A 19868-nucleotide genomic window follows, 5' to 3' on the forward strand; every position below is an offset into this window, starting at 1 on the left:
CAGACTTGATGTTAGGGTTAGTGTTGGCCAATGACTGCTACAAAAGACAGAGAGAAGCTTGAAGCAGGGTGCCAGAGGGAAATGACAGCTTTCCACATCCTCTCAGCCAGCCAGAACAGCTGAGGAAACCACCCTTCAAAGCCTTATTGTGTATGAGACCAGAGGCCAAATAAAAGGTAGGCAAGTGGGAAGCAAGGAGAGACAAAAATGTGTGGAAAAAGAAATCGAAGGTTTAATGAATCAAACATGAATATGGTCTTAAAAATCAAAGTATATAAAAGGTTCTTCAAAGTGGTGACAGAAAAAAAGTCTTTGTTTCTTCAAAGATTCTAAGAGAATAACAGTTACAGGGTTTTTCCAAAAAGCATACAATATCACAATTCTTTTTCATGATGCATGAAATCATAGTTTGATAAGTTGGAACAGACAAAAAAGATCCAGCATCAGAAGGAATATAATTTCCCAATTATGTAAAATTAACTAGAAATGTAATAATATTGTTTCACTTAAAAGGGAATGTTACCACTTTTTTACATTTCTGTATTCAATGGTTAAAATCTAAATAAAGTCATTCTGAGTGGTTTCATGTGGATGCTGTGTTCTAAAGGAACTTAGTGACCTGGAAGGTTTTATAGTGGTGGTGACTGGAACCAGAAGTCTGAAGAGTTTAACGCCTCTAAATGTTCCCTCATAGAAACTTTTTAAATAGGGCTTATGAATGCATTGCCTGATGTCTGATGTTTTTATGATGGAGAGGTACATGCAAGGCATTGTAAGGGAAATATTCCCCCTAAAAATTCATATTCAGATACAAGATTAAAAAAAAAAATGCTCTCTTTGTCATGGTCAGTGTTCTCTAAATACTAACAATAGCCACAACATGTGCTCAGAAAAGTGCACTATGGTGTATTATTTATTGTAATAACAATAACTGTCATATTGTAATGTGACAATAAATGGTCATATTGCCCAGTCCTCATGTTCTTTCCACGTTAAAAAGGTTTACAAAAAATGTTTATTTGAAGAACCATCCACTGCAAAGTTCTTAGAGATCCAAAATGTATTTTTTTTCCATGGCATGACTCCAAAGAACCTATTTGGACCCTTTATTTTTAAGATTGTATAAGCAAAAGAAAGTGTCAGAATAATAAGAGGGGGATGGAGACAGGGAGAAAAGTATCTGGACAAATAGGCCACTCTAGACGTCTGCTTTAACAGTGAGGTATTTTACTGTCTATAAGTGTAGGTGTATTATAACATGAGTCTTTCTGTTTAAAAGTTCAGAGTTTATCTCTCTGCTGTTCACTACCTTTTACTCACATTAACCAGCATTACTGTGATGTGCTCTGATTTCCAGTTTAGCAAAAAAATCAAACAACTCCTTCTCCTGTTTAGAACTTGAACAGCGTTAGGACAACAGCTGTATTTATTGAGGAACCCCTTCTGCACAAACCTTCTCAAACGTCTTACACTCAGCGTTCTTCTTCTGAGTAAATACCACACAGTCATTCTCCATGAAAAACTTATTTTAGACTACTCTTAGAAAAATGGTATCTAACCGCTCAACATGTGACCATGAGGGACAGGGTTAGAGTTTCACTTCCTGCTCTAAAATGCTCCACCTATGGACTAAAACTCTGTGTTTCAGTAGTTTCATTTAAAACATTTTGTTATTTCAAAAATTAAACTTGTGATAAATCTAGAAGTTTCAACTTAAACATATATTTGAAAAAATCTTAAAAACAATAAAATACAAAAAAATATGTAAGTATTATTTTCACAGTCAAATTTAGGGGTTAGGATTAGGGCCAGCCACCTCCCAATAGAGAACACCCTGGAAATTATGAGTTAATACTATCTCAATTGCCGCTAATTAACAACAGAGTACAACAACAAAAAAGCACAAACCACTGTCTTAGGTTATCTTTAAAACAGGCTCAGTTACATCACTCTCATTAGAGCATCAATATCCAAATGGTCCAAAATGGGAGGCAAAACCTCGTGATGTTTTGAGCTGGTTGGAAGATCCCCTTTGTTTAAGGATGGAGCTTAGATATATTTGATATATAGAATATTACACAAAGAAAAGAATTTCCAGTGAAAGTTACAGATAAAGGTACTGCACTATTTGTTACTGTCAAGCTGTGCTGGAGTGAATGTAATGCTATTAGAAGGATGTAAGCTGATAGGAGCAGAACCACTTTTGTTTCCACAGCCTTTTTTGTTTGGACATGTGTTTATAAAGAAGTACTCTGATGTTTGATGTTTATCGCATCTGCATTCTGTGCCTAAACGTAAGAAGTACTGTGCGTTTGGATTGGAAAACCAGATTATTACATCATTAATAAGAATGGTTAATGTCATTTTTATCATATTTGTCTAGCTACACATTTCAAACAAAACAGTAGCTGTTTTATATTATTATTATTATTATCATTATTACTATTATTTTTTTTCCATTCTACTTTATGCATCAATAGGGGGTGCAGTACCCCTACTTCCAGTGGTGATGTATATAGAAAATTCTGTAGAAGTTTCTCTCATAAAGCATTTATAACAGGTACCTAGTCATAAATATCAACAATGTAATTATTCAGATGGTTCAAATTAGTTATAATAGCTCTATATTCTAAACTCTGGCCTTTATTTCAAAACACCTGAAAAAGCTCAGTTTAAGAATCTCCCATTTTTCTGTTTATCTGTTTAATCTTATCTTAATACACACATTATTTAATAACAAATAAATAGATAAAGATTTTAACAAGCTCTTCACTTTGACATTATGTAGCAGGTCAGTCATGTCACTGTAAGAAACCATTAATCTAAAGAATGAATGAAAAATTTTTAATGGCATCATTCCAACAAAAAAATTTTAGTTCCATTTGGTGCTATTATTTTTAGAGTGTTGGTTAGGCATCTGGTTTTACACATTCTGTAGAACAATGCCCTAAAAAACCTTTTAGGTATTCAAAGAACCCTGTTTGCAAATGAGATGTGTGAGTTTGAACAAACCTTTTTAAAGTTTAAAGAACCTCCACCCAATGAGTTAAGCAAAAATCGTACTCATATCCTACATTTTTCTTGTATTTGATTTTTTACTGAAGTCCATTTATAACATATATGTGGTTTTATATGCCAAAAACAATTCATTTGTATAGGGCAATTTTCCAAAATCTAGTTTTATTCCTTAGATGTAAACAGGCTGTTTTTGTATTGGTCCTTTATGACAGATATATGTAAATGCTCCAAGTAACCTTTTTGGCACTTTTATTTTCATCTATTTTTGAATTTGGTGAAAGTAAATTGTCTGTTTGGTCTGTCAGAGAAGAGAAAGGTATCAGAGGGAGGGTTTCCTTGAGTCATTTCTACCTGAGATCACAAAATTCTTTCAGGAACCTTGAAGACTTAGCATTAGACCAAAGAATGCATTTATTTGGCATAAATATATTAGCATGATCAGAATTTGTGAGGGGCAATGTGTAAGGGGGGAGCTCATGCTCTCAATAGGCTGCATTCACGTGGCTCTCGGCGTGTTCTGTTTGAGGCTACAGCTAACGATTGGCACATCAGCTCAAAGATAAACCCTGTGCATTGTCCCAGTCACTGCTCTGACTTCCTCTGGGCTGCAGAACCCAATCTCCACACAGACCCGGAACTGCCTTTCTTTGAAGTGCAAGCAGAATGCCTTTCTTCCTCCCTACTTCAAACGTCAGACACTCAGTGTTTTTACATAGCCCAGAATATGGCAATAGGCTAGAGGCAGTAGAGATCCCAGGGTTTGGGAGTCTAGAAAAGTTTCAATGGGAGTTTTGGTAGTGACCCACTTTTTACTCTTCACATGCACCAAAATAACGTGCTCATGTCAGGCATTCATAGGAGGAAGCTATAAAAGAAATGACAAATTACAAAGCGCCTAATCAGTGTTCCTGTATCACTGTATGGACTGGGACTAGTGATAGGCACAGTCTAGTTATCAGAAAAAAAATGTTTTCAGGAATTATCTTCATCCTCATTTGGCAAATCAAAAACACACCATCAAAAAACTAAACAAAGTACATAAGTGATACTTTTTCAGGCTAAACACTGGCTGGACCAACATTTTAGCCCATGACCTCATGTTAAGAGTTTCACACCACATAACATAATCATGTCTGTGTTTTTCTGCCTCCTTCCCTGAGAAATCACAAGCCAAATTACCTACTGCTTTTCACCAAATCCTGCCTATAAATTTTGTCCAGTCTGAACACAAATCTCTGTGATTTTGATGGATTTTTCGTGCAAAAAAAGTTCAACTTCAGCAAAAAATCTCTGATCATGTGTTACTCCTCATGAGCTAACCAAACACAAAAGATGATGGGTAAAACTGAACCAGAGAGCAAACGTGAGCCCACCTCACCACTATTGAGTAGTGTACTTTAATGTAGAAATGCAATGTTGTGTCTTATTGCTAGCAGATCTAGCAGATCTAGCAGCTCTGAACACACCCTAAGGTGCAAATACATGAGAAAAATATCATCCATGGGCTTACTTACAACAACTATTTGATCTGCTTAGTTTAAAACCATTTCTTAGTGTATGAGCCAAAAAAAAAAAGGTTATCCAGTCTAGTATAAACCGTTCTATAGGCTTCATGTCATGGCTATATATATCTAATTAACACACAGTAAAGCACTTCCTGTTTCAAAAAGACAATTAGAAACACTTTTTAAATAAATAGTTACTTATATATATATATATATATATATATATATATATATATATATATATATATATACTTTTACTTGAGTAAAGAAAATATAAATTCACATCTGAGAGTTTTATCATGGAGACGTGTGAACTTTAATTTCATTGTGACAACATTAAACTGGAGTTCTATCTATAAACAATGTTCAGAACCAGGGGTTGTAATGTCTACAACACAAATATAGCTATATTATTTACCATCCAAACCCACCAGTGAACCTATACGTCTTCTGAGCTTTCAAATACAATGTTGATAGCTGTCAACCCATAAAGTTGTCCTCAGTTTTGGGGGCATACAGCTGTATAAAGCTGGTAAATGGGAAATCCAGTCTAATAGGGTTTTACCCATACACACTGGACCATTAACATAATAATTCTGTGCTGTTCTGATTAGTTTTTTTATTCTTTTTTGTTTAATTGCTCATAAGAAGTGATGTGCTCAGACTGTGAGTGGTGTTGTGTCAGTTAATGTGAAATTCTGCGGTACAGGGGCAAAATTAAAAGATATTACCACACATAAGAAACATGCCAAGCCATCAAAGAAAAAGTATTGTGCTGTCATAATCATATTGTCATTAGTGGGATGTACGTTGAATTTTTTGTGTGTTTCTTGACATGAAGATGCATTTTGTAGCATAATCTGCAAATGTATTATTCAATTCGGCTTCAAGTTGTCTTTTGCTCTGTCTGTTCATCGCAGAACACAACCTGATATTCTCTCTCTCTGACTGATTGACTGTATTTGCATATACATTTGACTGAGAGAGACTACTTAGAGTTATTTAACTTTCAAATAAAGTACAGGTAAAAAGAACAATACTGCAGTAACTTTGACTACAAGAGAATATATGAAAAGTAAAGAGTAAAGAGAATCAAACCTAGATCATTCGATGTTATGGTAGAAATGTGAATTTATAGAGTTTGTAAGTTTGTATATATATATATATATATATATATATATATATATATATAAGGGTTTCTGTCTCCTGAGCTTGACACCTATGTAAAATAAAATTTCTTTAGGCACTATTTTGCCTTACAACATCCTGCATGTACCTTTCCACCATGAAAGGATTTTGAAAAATATGTTTTGTGGCCAAATGCTTATCTCAAAACTGGTGTAAAACAATGTTTTAGGCACCAGTCAACATGTTCATAACCATTTCCTCTAATAGCTTCCTGTGATACAGCTTTTAGAGGCAATAAACATTTCAGATGTCTGGTTCCTAGCACCACCACTGTAAACAATTCTTGTTAAGTGTCGCAAAGTGCCATTTTTACTTCACACCACTCTCAATGACTTAGTTGATTAGTTGATCATGCAGATATTTTGAAAATTCTATGGAATTCTTTCAAATGCCTTTCTTTCAGTGCACACTTGTACAAAAAGATAAGTATTGGTAACAACGAAATTGTTTCCCCAAGTACAGGTTGCCTGCCTACTCCTTTTCCAAAAGGAAAACCACAATCACGGAAGGTTAATTAAGCATGGCCCAGCAGCTTGGTATTGTGGGCATAAAGTTAAATAGACTCTGACTCAATGTTTGTAACACTATCTTTCCAAAGAATTGTACAGCAGAAGAGAGTCCCACTCCAGATTCAGATCCAGATCTGAACTGAATGACTAAATGTACTTCAATTAGCCTTCCATAAGAAACTAGGATTCATTAAAGGGATGTTCCTTTAAGGAACCCATCTTCCATAAATAAACTAGAGAGTATATACTTCATGTCATACAGCTTCTTCATCAAGTAAACCTCCTTGTTTCTACACTCACTGTCCATTTTATCAACTCCACTTATCATATAGGTGCACTTTGCAGTTCTACAGTTACAGACTATAGTGCAGCTGCTTTTCTGCATACTTTGTTAGCCCCCTTTTACCCTATTCTTTAATGGGTAGTGGATCTTTTTTTAGCACTGCAGTGACACTGATGTCCAAAAAAGCAAAACAGACATTGAATTTGACAGTTTCAGTTACGATTTTGGCCTCTTTTGTATGTGGTACTGAAATCAGATATGTATCCGATACATGGCAATGTAAATTCTATTTGTAGAGTCAGATTGGAATTCTTTTGCAGGGACAACAATGAAACTTGATTTCTTTGTAAAATGACATTATAAAGACAAGGCAACTTAATATTGGATTTTGCCAAGCATATCTACATGTGCTTTAACCCTTTATATACTTCCCCTAAGGCTACTATTTAGTAATCACCTGGAAAACAATGCAAAATGTTTTTCTTAAAACTATAATAGTGAGAAACGGAAACTTGGAACCACCAGTGGCCAATAAAGGGGTTAACTACAACAGTCCTGACTGATGCATCAAAAATAGTACTCCCAAATGTTTTTTGGCTCTTATATGTGTTAAGAAAATAAATCATGTTAATATTAGTTGAAAAGACCCTTTATAAAATGTACTTTAAGTATTACCATTGAAAAGTACACTTATTGCAAATAATTAAACCAGCCAAAATCAAACAAGTCAAATAAAAGGGAATTAATGCTTCATGGAATTTTCACCTGCTATCACAAGACACATACCCAAATACATTACAGCTGCTGTACTTAAAATAGGATGTACTCCACATAACTCCACAGTTAGGGGAACCATTTTTTAAGATGTCATACTGTATATTTAAATGGGATTTGTGAGTTTAATTAATGTGTTGACATTTAATCTGTTGCTATTAGCAGCTGGAGAGACTAGCAGGATACAGATTTTATTGGCTCTTCTCCTTTCTCCTTGGTATCTTTTCTATGTTCACATTTTTTATGTTGTTTTTTTTTTATTGCCAAGCCTTGTTGTTGGCTGTAAAAGCATGTTACCACATTCTGTATTACTGAGTGTAGTTCTAGATTGAATGGGCATCTCAGTAGCTCTTTTAATCCTATTGTTGTAAGAGTAATTGGACCAACATAAGTTGGTAGCTTATGGTAGCTTAAGTTGGTAGCAGGGTCAGATTGTGGTGTTAGTTAGATGGCAAAAAGTGTGATTCAACATTTCCAGTCGTGTATAATCGGGTCAACATCTTTCATGGATATTAGATAATCAGACTTAGCTTTTTCAATTAGGAAGCAAATGTTGTTGTAATATCTACACGGTCAGCAAAAAGACCAAAAATTTGAGCTTTGTTTCTTTTGAGGATGTACCATCTTGGTTTAACATAAACCAGTGCTTAGTTCTCCTCTTAACCCTAAACGTCTTTTGTAGGTTGAGCTGATCAGTGGTTTTATTCAACCAATGTCAAATAATGTGTTACACAAAACAATTCCTTGTAAATCAACGTCTCTAAAAAAGCCATACCTGTTAAATCACAAACAAAAATCTAGAATTTCTCTTAATAACATGAAAAGCAGATTAGTTCAGTTTGGTTTCAGGCAGTGATCAAGTCCTGCAGCAAAACACAACTGGATGTATAATGAGGAGGTCTATTTGAAAGCGATCCACAAAGAGACACTGTGCAAGTCTCGCTCAGGGAGAGTCATTAATTTGACATTTCCTGGAGGAGAGAGATCTTTTTAAGCTTCCATTAAAACTTTCACTACACACACAACATAGGGAGAGTGACTGTTGGAATGCAACCTGCTCCACTTTCACACAGCAATCTGATGCTTATACGCCCCACTGCTTTCGGCTAGACGAAATCAATTATGGCATCCTCCGTGGTCTACTACTGTTAATGATTAATGCCCAGAACCTTTCAACACGTCCCATCAGTAAAATCCCATTTTAAGCATGTTTTTCATCTTTCATCTGATAGGCGTGTTTTTATTAATCTGCCAACATTGTGCAGATGCCTTACCCAACCCCCGCTAACAGAGAAAAAAAAAACAATATGCACAATGGGGCCAAAGAGATAAAAGATGGAAAACAAATGCTGAATTAGAATGGAACAGGCGAGAACCGTCCATTAGGAGCTCTATCGGTCAGCTATTATAGGATGTACTGAATGACTGGGACAACATGACAAAGTAGAAGAATATGATAAGAACCATTCCAAGTACTTCTAATGAATGTGATAAGTATCACTTGGCACGCTTAGTACAACAACTTTAAAATTAATTTCTTATTTGAAGTGGAAGTTTTTCATGGAATTTTACACTAGACCAGTGTATCCATATAATGGTCCATTTTGAGGCAGATGTTTGCAAATGTCTTTTAGACTTGCTGTTCTTCATAAGTTCCTAGAAGGACTCACACATGCCTCACTTTAACTTCAAGTTACTAAAGTGAAATCAGGTTACTGTAAAATGTAACCAGGTTACTGTGTTCTGTTACAGTTATCAGATCACAGGCACATTTGGTTGATCTGTTTTCTTAGATAGGTATGTCATGACTTGAGTAGAACAGACCCCTGAGCAAGCAATGGTTCATGACCTTTTATAGGCTAATCTATAGAACTAAGTTTAGCATCTTCCCAAAGATATTAGAATGTATCATTTATCTTAGTTTTACATTATGCTTAATTCTACAGCAGCAAATTGCAAGTAAGCTCTTCTTTTCTAATTTTTTGTTACCCAAAATTCTACAGTTTGATGAGCTCTCACTTTTGCTGGAGTGAGCTAATGTTAACCAAGAATAACAAGAACAGTTTTCTAATGATGGGTACAACAATGTTGTAATGGCTCATTCTTCATATCCCACTTAGTTTTTGTGTGTAAATGAATGCCTTTGAAAACTCATTATTAATTATTCAGACTACTTAAAGCTAAGAAAGATTTATAAGCTGCTACAGACCTTATATCAGATAGAAAACTGATGATTTGCAGTCAGAGTAATAATTACATATTTGTAATTATTGTTGATGAGGGGTCTGAAAAGAAGACTTCCACCAGACTGACCTTTTGACTTCGATATAAAGCACAAACAATTAGGTGACCTATCATATATCATTTAGTTTCATATAACAGCACAGTTTTCCTGTTTGTCCTGTGTTGAGTTAAAGTTATCTGGCTGGAATAGTTCTTCTCATGTCTTTATTTAATGGTATGACTTTATAAAAACACATAATTCAAATATAATGAAATGTAATACAATTACATTACTTTGATATATGAATCTTTTGGATAAAAGTAAAGATTACTATTGTTAACAAGCAGTCTGTACCGGAATGAACAGAATTAAAATTTTGTAAATGTTAAAATAACCGTCACCACTTTAAATGGATAATTCATCACAGGCCAGATAAATTCAAGCAGGACTACATGTTAAAAACAAAGGTTCCTAAATGGGTTTTGGTTTGGAGGCAGGCCTGTGCCTCAGCAGCAGTATTCCCACATGTGAACAAATCTTTTCAACCCTGGGTGATGCTATACATGTAACCTTCATATAACATTTATCGCATCTAACTTAGATGAGATTGCTTCTATTGGACAATGTACATTTTAGGATATTCTCACACCCTATTGTTAGGTTTTATACTGAAAAACAACTTCAATCCCAGGAAAAACACATGAGAGAAACACGTCTCAGCTCTCGTTCATCAGGCAAAACAGGTTGTTTTATATGGCGTCAGGCGAAGAAAGGCAAAGGGCTAATCTGAGAGACCACAAAATGAATCAATGTTTTGTGGCCAAACTAATATTAAGAGTTTACCACAACCAAGACTGAATTTTGCTTTATGTTCTTTTATCTGTCAAAAATTAAGACAACTCACATACATATTTTTTCTTCTGCACCCATTTCAGTGTAAGAAACCATCGGAAATGTACTGGACAAAACAGGAAAAGAAACTACCACCCCCCCCCAGTCCCAACCTGGTTTAACTGTTTACCATGGTTATTTTCCATATGGTTACAAGAGACCTCTGTTATTGGCACATACCTACTTGCAAATTCCAGGGACTTGGGAATGTGTTTTAAGTTTGGGGTGCTAACATTTTAAGCAGCATACACTGCTTAGTCAGTCAGTATATAAGTATATAAGTGACGTGAATGCTGACATCATGCAAAATGATTTTCCTTTTTTTTTCAACAATATACAACAATATACACTTATAACTGACGCATACCTTGCTCACTCTGCTCTCTGTCCTTATGGATGAAATTTATGCAAATGAGCTGAATGCTGACCTATCAGACTGTTAATATGTGTCACTCCCACAGTCACATGCAAGATTTAATGCATATCTATGGAATGCATATCTAGCAGGAGATGTAGATGTAGTGGTAAAAAAAACAAAAACAAAAACAAGTGTATTCAAAAATCATTAGATTAGACAACATTTTAAAATTTAAAAACAATGTTAGGCAGATTTGTGGCTCAAAAATAGCCAACCGCTCTGCATACACTTTTCTTTTTTGCACCACAACCTGCTTGTGTTTTAACAACATGCACCCAAAGTGGTCAGCTGTTGGCCAGGCAAATGATCTGACTCGCTTTCACAGAAGTATATTGTTCACTTAAACAATGTACAGCTACTGCAGGCTTTTGAAACTCCACTCTAAAACAAGCACTGAGGTCTGTAGATGTCTCTACTATGTTCAACTTATTTAATAATAATAATAATAATAATAATAATATTTATTTCGTCTTTAGCAGTTAATCCTGACATCTGGATCCTAGCAAATTTCCAACAATAAAACAATAAACAATAAAACAATGGTCTGGAATACAGCACAGATAATCAGTTTATGAACCTAACGTTTTGAACACCTAAAATGAAATTTGTTTTTTGTCATGTAAAAGTAGAATGCCATAGTTTCTGCGGCAACAGTGGTGCTTGAGATTGACTGGCATGTTGCTGTAAGAAAACAGCAACTCATAAGCACAGAAAGGACAGAACTTAGACTTTAACTTAGACATTCAACTTTAGGGACAAAACTCAACATGATACTTACTCGTAGAATTCTGCAGCAGGCGTTCTCTTGTACTTGGCATAGGATGCATTACCCAGTAAGGAGGAGCCATTGATGAGTTTGGGGTCTTTGCACAGGGGGCTGTTCCATGTGTTGTTACAGTGTTGCCAGGGCAGTTCACTTGTGAATGAGGAGAACAGGTAGTACAGAGACCACGCTATGATGACGTTGTAGTAGAAGCCCACATACAAAGCTATGATGATCACAGTGTAGCCAACGCCTGCAGACGGAAAACATATGACCTGATAAATGCTCAGAATGATCTGCAACTACGTTTCATGAATGAAGGTGCCTTCACTATAAAATAAAGCACAACTAAGTGGGTGGATCAGTCTAACCATATGAAGCTAAGAGAAGAAAAATAGATTTCATAACCAGACCTTTGAAGACAGGGCAGATTTTCCACACAGTGGCTGCACCTTCTCTGTTATACTGGCCCAAAGCCAGCTCCATGTAAAAGAGTGGCATCCCCGCAATGAACAGGAACATGATGTATGGGATCAGGAAGGCCCCTGGAGGAATGAATAGCATAGGTTTTAGCTTTGCAGAAACAGAAAGAAAAGAGAGAGAAGGCTTTATAGTTGCACTACACGGAAATTTGCAAATCGCTTATAAAGTGAAAAAAGTGAATTATGCAATTATGTGAGAATTCTAACAATAGACAACCCATTTACAGTTGTGTGCAAATGTTTTGGCACCCCTGGTCACTGTGGAGCCTGTATAAACACCAATTAGCCGTAAAATTAAAACCACCTCATTTCTACACTAATTGTGGTGGATCATTCTCAGCACTGCACTGACACAGGCGTGATGGTGACCTGTTAATGTGTCTTTTGATGGTACAAGTGTATCCGACACAGTGCTGATGGAGTTTTTAAACACCTCAGTGTCACTGTGGTACTACAAAATAGTCCACCAACTTAAAACACCCAGCCAACAGCATCTTGTGGGCAGCGTCCTGAGAGCACTAATGAAGGACTAGAGGATGAGCAACACAAATTGTGCAGCAGCAGATGAGCTAAATATCTTCTATAGTTATGTAGTTATTTATTTACTTATATTTTATGCTTCTTTTTTTTTTCAACAATATGCTGTGCCCTAAAATTAGTAGAAAAATGCCACGATCCCTTTAGAGGATGTGTTAATTTATTTCACTTAGAAAATCAATAAAACATTTAAATTTTGCATAACTGAAATTAAGGATTAATAATCACATAGTGCTGAAGAAAGTAAAAAGATACCTTTTAAGATGTCAATAATCAGAATATTTCAAATTTTGAGACTGTTGTAATTTGTGATTGTTGCAAATTTGCAAAAAATGTTGATAATCTGCCAACAAAATAAAACAATTTCGATAGATAAAATGACAAACTAGTAAAATGCCTAGAAATAAATTGAGCAATCTTATAATATTCTCACATCTCAAAATAAAATAAAATAACACATACTGACTAGATTTAAGATTATTTCACTTGCCAAGATATTGTGTTTGCAGTGTAACATAACAGTCATGTTTCTATAACAGATTAAGCCAAGTCCTGCCTACACTGTACACTCAGTGGAGATTTATTCTAGTGTTTGTCTTAACCTACAGTATTAGTCATAAGTTTGAAAACGTCTATTCATAGAACACTTCTTGATGACTATTTTCCACTTTTAAAACAATGGAGAAGACATTAAAACTTTGCTATAACACAAGCTTTACACACTCTTGATCATTCTCTCAAGAAGCTTCTTGAGGAGGCTTTCCAAGCACATGAGCTTCTCCAACAGGACAAAAGAAGATACATGTGTGCTGAGACCTTGCTGTATTGTTTTCATCAACTTCACTGCTAGCATTTGTCTTAGAAATGAATTTGCATTTAGAAATAAGACTTTAGATCAAAATGACTTTAAGATGATAAAGATTGCATAAATATTCCAAACTTTCGACTGGTCTATGCTGTATTATTCTTGGGCTTTAGCCTAGCTAAAGTACTATGTGGATGGACGTCCAAATGCAGTCCATGCAAATTGCCATATCAGTAATTGTTAGGGCTTAATGATTTTGGGAAAACACCTAATTCTGATTTATTTAACCAGTATTGGGAATGCAGTTTATATGTCAAATATCTATATATATATATCAAGACCCAGGCCTGTTTTTTGGCCAAGAAAAAAAGAAAGTACTTCCACTTTCTCTGGCTTAACACAAACACTTGATGTGTTACTATGAATGCAACACTTTTATTACTGTCTAACTTATCTGTAGGCAGTTCACATGACTTCTGCTATAGGGTTAAATTCCTCCACTCAAAACCTGTTAGGACAGAGTTGTTGATAACATAGGTTATTATTAAAATTGCAGCTCTGGTGACTTGAAAACTGCGCTCCGTCAAATTGTTATGCTGATATAAAAAGGATGAACTGTTCAGTCCTAGTAAATACTACTTCATATCTCATGAAAATGAGTTCTCATAGTGTTTCTTGACTGTAGAGGCACTCAAAGACTTCTACTCTATGCTTTGAGACTCAAGCCAAGCCCATATTTTCCTATGTCAGGTGTACAACTCTGAACATGAATACATTTATGCGGCAGCACTGACTGTTGGCTACACATTACCAAGCTAATAACAATGCTAATGACACACTGCATTCACTTAAGACAGCTGGTTATACTATTAGTGTAAACGACATTATGATTAAAGTAAACAATTGGACATGTTTTCTACTGATGAGCAGTCAAACACATTGTGTGTGTCATTTTTTTTGCATATCCTTTGCATATTCCAGTGCATTAATGGAGTAGCCAATCCCATCTCTTTACTAAGATTTTGTATCCCGTTTGAATTTCAATGTATTCTGGTAATGTATTCTGGTACAGATGATCAATTACCTGTTAAAAAAATTAATTTGTAACCCAAGTCAAAGGATTACAATCTTAAAGTAACAGTCTGTTTACTTTCCATTACTTTTTGATCACTTTTTAAAGCGATATAATTAAATAAATTCCACAGAAGAACAATTTCAACAAGATGAGCTCCTAACACAAGGTAAACAGACATGAACAGAAATAATACAGGTGATGTATAACAGTGTTTTATATGTGATGTGTGTAACATTTAAACACATTATTAAATATTGTAGTGGAGTCAATGAGGTATTAAAGAAAGGAATGTGTCGTTTGTAATATAAAAATGAAATATCAGATTGTTGTGCTCCCCAGCTTTTTATTCATATTTTCTGACGTACCCTCATAAAACTGCACTCCCATGAACAATATGGATTTCCTGGCTGAGCACACTGCTCATAGCGTTCAGTTGAAATAAGTCTGTCAGACATGTGCGCTTCTCTTTTGTCTAGTTTACTTTCTGTGCCTTGTGGAAAGCTCAATTAATGTCTAACTTACACCTGACTTCCAGCTAGAATGCAGACCTACATCACTCTCACTGGTAACAGGAAACTGTGGAAGAAAAGCAAGATTTACTGCATAAAAGCTTAATTGAACTCAACCTATTAGTTATAAGTTAACATTGTTGTCATAGTAAACATGCTGTGTGTTCTGAGATTTTTATCTTTCATCTGGGTTTCATCTCCCTCCCCATTTAACTCATCGACAAAAGTGCTTTTAATGCAATCTTGTTGGTACCTGTTACCTGATGACTATTGTTTTTCTGTAACAGAATACATGATAACCTCACCTCCCCAAGTAAAACTGATCCTGTTCTTATAGCACTTAAGTGGGCTAAAGACAACGACTTTAAATATATTAAATGTGAAAAATTCTCCTCAACTGCTGCTTTTGAGAAGTAAGCACAGGCGATGTGCAGTGTTTATTAAGGAAAACAAAGGAGTGCTGTTAATTTGTAGGAGTTCACTTTTTTGGTTCCTGACAACTTCTGAAAAGTCGCTCTTTCAGAACTAAAGCCAAATCTTATAAGCCACTTCTCCTTCTGGGTGTGCATAGTATACACATACTCTAAATTAGCGGACTTAACAGCTGAGTAAAGTTAGTTTACATGTTCAAATTTAAATGACTTTCTAATTAACTTATAGGTACATTTTTCAGTGATCCACACTTATTCAGCAGATGAAGTTAACTCTAACAGCCCAATCGCTTTAAATAGTCTCAACTGAGCAGATAGTACTCTTCTGCTTACTATTATGTTTTAGTTGGGTTAACTTGAATCAGCATAGTTAGGTTAACCTCTCATTTAATTGCAATTAGTTCCACAAAGTCATCTGTGTGCAATGCATTGGTGTTAACTGTGAAACAGCTCCATTGTTTTTAGTGGATTATTTTAGACAGGGATGAATACATGACTGCCAATCCAATGGCTACATATTGTCTGACCCATTTCTTCATATAGTAATGAAAAAATAGATAAGACAAGGGCCACCCATTTCTGAGGACTACAATCCAGTCAAGCATCTTCACTATTTGGTTTAGAAACTGCTTGGGGGCTGATATCCATGGATTTGCTTTCAAACTGGTAAACCTTGCTTTAGGCGAACTGATAAACCTGAGCACAAAACACTCTCATGGTAGGAATAGCAAAAGTTTGCAAAGTGTATCGCCTGAAAAACAAAGAGTTAATCAGCAGAAGCCGACAAAACTGCTCAGAATGCTCAGCGGTTTTTCAGGCAAAAGACTCTTCAGTCTGTTGGACTTCTCCAAATAAACTCATCTTAACAAGATTTGCCTCAGTAATTTAGGATTATACAAGAAATAGTAAGCATTTGTAAGTTTAACATATGAGTGCACTAAAACAGATCAGGTTAGTGCCATTGTCGTGTTTTGCAGTGCAGTAAGGTCACCTGTTTTAAATAGTCCACTGGGAGTTTATTTAAAGGGGGTTATTTTGCTCTGGACACAATAATGCCATAATACTACAGCCCCCAAGTCATAATTTTGTGGAAAGCCCTGAAATGTTCCATCAGTTCCTGAATGATTCACTAAACAATGGCAGCGCCGGCCTGCTGGTCAGCAGCAGCCTACAAAACGGGTCAGGAAGATCTACATAAACAGAGCAGCGGCTTTGTTACAGATAGCCACAAAATAACTCATCTAAATTTGGAGAACTGATATTTTCATTTACTTTACATTTTATTTGAACAATCATGTAGCATTAGCCTTACCTTGAACAAGTTAGTATGAGCAGAATATCAACAGCATTAGGGTCTGTTTAAAAACTGCACGTATCATTTTTAATAGAATGAAATACACTTCAGGACATCAGGTTATAGGGGACAATGTACAGTAGGTAATGTCAGCATAGGACATGCCTGCAATAGACCTTGAATGCTAAAGTCACTGTTTAGTTCAACTGCCCACTAGAAAAACCTCTTTAGAATTAGAATGGAATTGAAGAGTGCTTTGGAGATTGAAAAAAAAAATCCTTCTATTTATCTTTGTCAATCTAAACTACTGTAAACATGATCTTGGAGTAAGTAGCCTGGCAACCTTCAAATTTTGAGTTAACTGGACCTCTCGCAGCATTTTAAAGGGCCAATACTCTCATTTTCTAGTTTCCCTCTTCTGTCCACTTCAGACATTTGTGTGCTTTTACCAGTTCATTTTTACCTTGAAAACCTTCCAACCGCTCTTCATCTCCTACAACTAAACAGGCTGTTTTTTGCTACTGTGCTTGTAATATATATGTAAATGAGCTCTACTCTGATTGACTGCCCTGTAATGTGCTTTATTCAAAAAGCAATCCACACTAAAACACTCCTTATAACTTCAGCATAACTGGACGGAGCTAGACTGCAGTGGATTGAAATGCCAGATTTAGGCAATGCAAATGTGTTTTTTTTTTGTAACATCACAAAAACAATGAATTCAAAGTAAGCTGTATGGGCAACTTAATTTCCACATTATGGACCATATGGACTGGGGCGTGAGCGCTACTCTTAGACACTTCAACCATTTTTATTTACTATGTCAAACAGCTATTTTTTAAAATGCTTCTGTGATATGGGCTCTTTAACATAGTTTTATGGCTCTTTATTTGACTTACTAGGTTGATTAATAGAATCAGTACAATTGCTTGTTACCCAAGAAATTCATGCTTACAGTGAATTGTGTTGTAAAGTGTCTGTGATATACAGACATAAGCCTAAGTGTTGTAAGGAGGTCAGGATGGTGCACAAACAGTAAAGTAAGAGTAATTAAAGTTTTACCTCCTCCGTTCTTATAGCACAGATAAGGGAACCTCCACACGTTGGCCAAGTCCACAGCAAAGCCTATGACGGACAGCAGAAAGTCCAGTTTCTTGCCCCATGTCTCCCGGTCTTCGCGATCGGCGGAAGAGGAGGTGCGGGGGCACGTGCGCGAGCCCGCCACGCTCGAGCTGGTGTACTGGACGCCGTTGTGCTCCTTGACCAGGATGAGCTCCACATCCTTCTTCTCCGCATTGTACGGCTTCAGCGGTGCCACCGAGGACAGCTTGTGCTCGGACATCACGTGCACGTTCATCGCGGATCGCCGGTCGCGCGCCTCTCCGGGAGCTCGCCGCGCTCGCGCTCTCGCTCTTGTGCGCCCTTCGGTGTGGCGAAGGGGAGACGGGTGCCGCTGCTAGTGATGATGGTGATGATGGCGATGATGATGATGATGATGATGATGGTGATGATGAGGAGGAGGAGGTGGAGGTGGAAGAGGAGCGTGGACAAAGCGCGTCTCCGCTGAGAGACTTTGCGTCGTGGCGAGGTGGAAACGGCTCCTCTGCTTCATCAGCTGTGCGGAACACATGCAAAAGAGCAAGAAAATGATTAACACAAAGTTTAGCAAGTGACGGAAAGCGCGAGAGGCGCGAGACTATGGAACACAAACAAGTTTACATTTCAGTTTTAAAAGCAGCCAAAAACAGAGGAGGAGCCGGTCCGGTGCGCAAAGGCACAAGCAGATACAGCAAAGCAGTTCAAAGGGCGACATGGAAAATAACAACTTTTCTAACTAACATCTATTAATCTTCTCGGCACATTACCAGCACTGGGTTCTCACGCTTCGATCAGCTCAGCTACTAAAAAGCCCTCCATGCGTTTCCAGCGCGCTCACAGTCAACAGGTTAAGCCTGATAGCCGCTCTGTTCAGCTCTGCTCTCTTCAGCTCTGCTCTGCTGTACTGCTGCTTACAGTCACTCTCAGCGGAAGTTTGAGCGTAGTTCGTACTTGTCACGCGGAGAGGCTTCGGCCACGGCCGCCTGCTGCTGCGCTGCGGATGTGAATGTGAATGAGCGCCTGCCCATCCTCATCCAAGTTTAAGTGTCCCCTCCCCTGGAGCCAGAGGCAGCACGAGAAGGGAGGATGGAAGTCCACATCCCCCTCTTCCACGTGATGCTTTATATCTTAGCATGAGTGAAACTTTCATCATCATCATCATCATCATCATCATCATCATTTTAATCTTCTTCTTTTTCATAATAATAATAATAATAATCATCATCATCATCATCATTGTCATGATCTTTGTCATCATTATTTTCTTTTTCTTCTTCTTGCTTCACATTATGTTCAGTATCATTATCAAGTTGTGGCCTATATGCTACATATAAAAGCTCAAATATGGTCAAGTGCAGCAGCTTTGCACAGTAGTACAATTCCAACTAGTACAATTCAGGTGCTGAGATATTAGGAATCACTTAAAGAGCAATTGAAATGAACCTGAAGCCAGTGGTTAACACAACCAGTCCTGAGACCAGCTGCACTCACAATTTGATGATTTCCTTGCACCTGACTCACATCATTAACTAATGATCCAGTCCTTTTTCTTAGCCGAAACAGGTGTGTTAACGCAGGAAGACATGAACATGTGCTGTGGATTATGGTGATGAAGTTGGAAAATACTGTCTTAAACTGCAGATAGAATGTCATCGGAACTTTGCCTTCGCATCAGTGCCCATATTATCACCAAAAGTTTGGGAAAGACAAATAAGTAAACGAGACCTTCTCAAAAATGTTTTATTCTTCCCTTTAATTGTCTGTTTCTTCTCTCGTCTTCTGCATAGATTCAATTACCTGGTTTCTAAGAAGCGGTAAAAGCATTGTGTTCCATGTGTAATCAAATCTCACACAGCTTTAGCCAAAGGCTACGATTTCTATTAGATATGGGTGATCAGTTCATCCCATTAAAGTCAATGAATGTCCCTTTAAAGCTTTCCAGTGCTTCTTTTATGAAACCTTTACAGGCCTGTTTTGGGGAGCTTTTGTTGATACTCCGGCAAAGATTAGATAATAAAAGTAAGGAACCTGGTTACACAAACTGATTTATGCACTCATTAATGG

At 36.7% G+C, this 19868-nt stretch overlaps 1 protein-coding gene across 2 annotated transcripts in view; it reads right to left on the reverse strand.

Moving 5' to 3' along the window:
• slc6a2 (solute carrier family 6 member 2) overlaps positions 1-18798 on the reverse strand; it is a 57687-nt gene extending 38889 nt beyond the window's left edge. Inside the window, exons 1-4 of one of the 2 annotated variants that reach the window (XM_037534696.1) lie at positions 18756-18798; positions 17769-18321; positions 11987-12118; positions 11589-11826 (exon numbers count right to left, since the gene is read on the reverse strand). In XM_037534696.1, coding sequence (XP_037390593.1) covers positions 11589-11826; positions 11987-12118; positions 17769-18063 — 665 coding nt within the window. In that variant the 5' untranslated portion in view covers positions 18064-18321; positions 18756-18798. The other variant, XM_017723981.2, reaches the window with a different exon arrangement.
• Between the last annotated feature and the right edge of the window lie 1070 nt (positions 18799-19868).

The sequence above is a fragment of the Pygocentrus nattereri genome, chromosome 25, assembly GCF_015220715.1.
Source record: "Pygocentrus nattereri isolate fPygNat1 chromosome 25, fPygNat1.pri, whole genome shotgun sequence".
NCBI classification, from domain to species: Eukaryota; Metazoa; Chordata; class Actinopteri; order Characiformes; family Serrasalmidae; genus Pygocentrus; species Pygocentrus nattereri.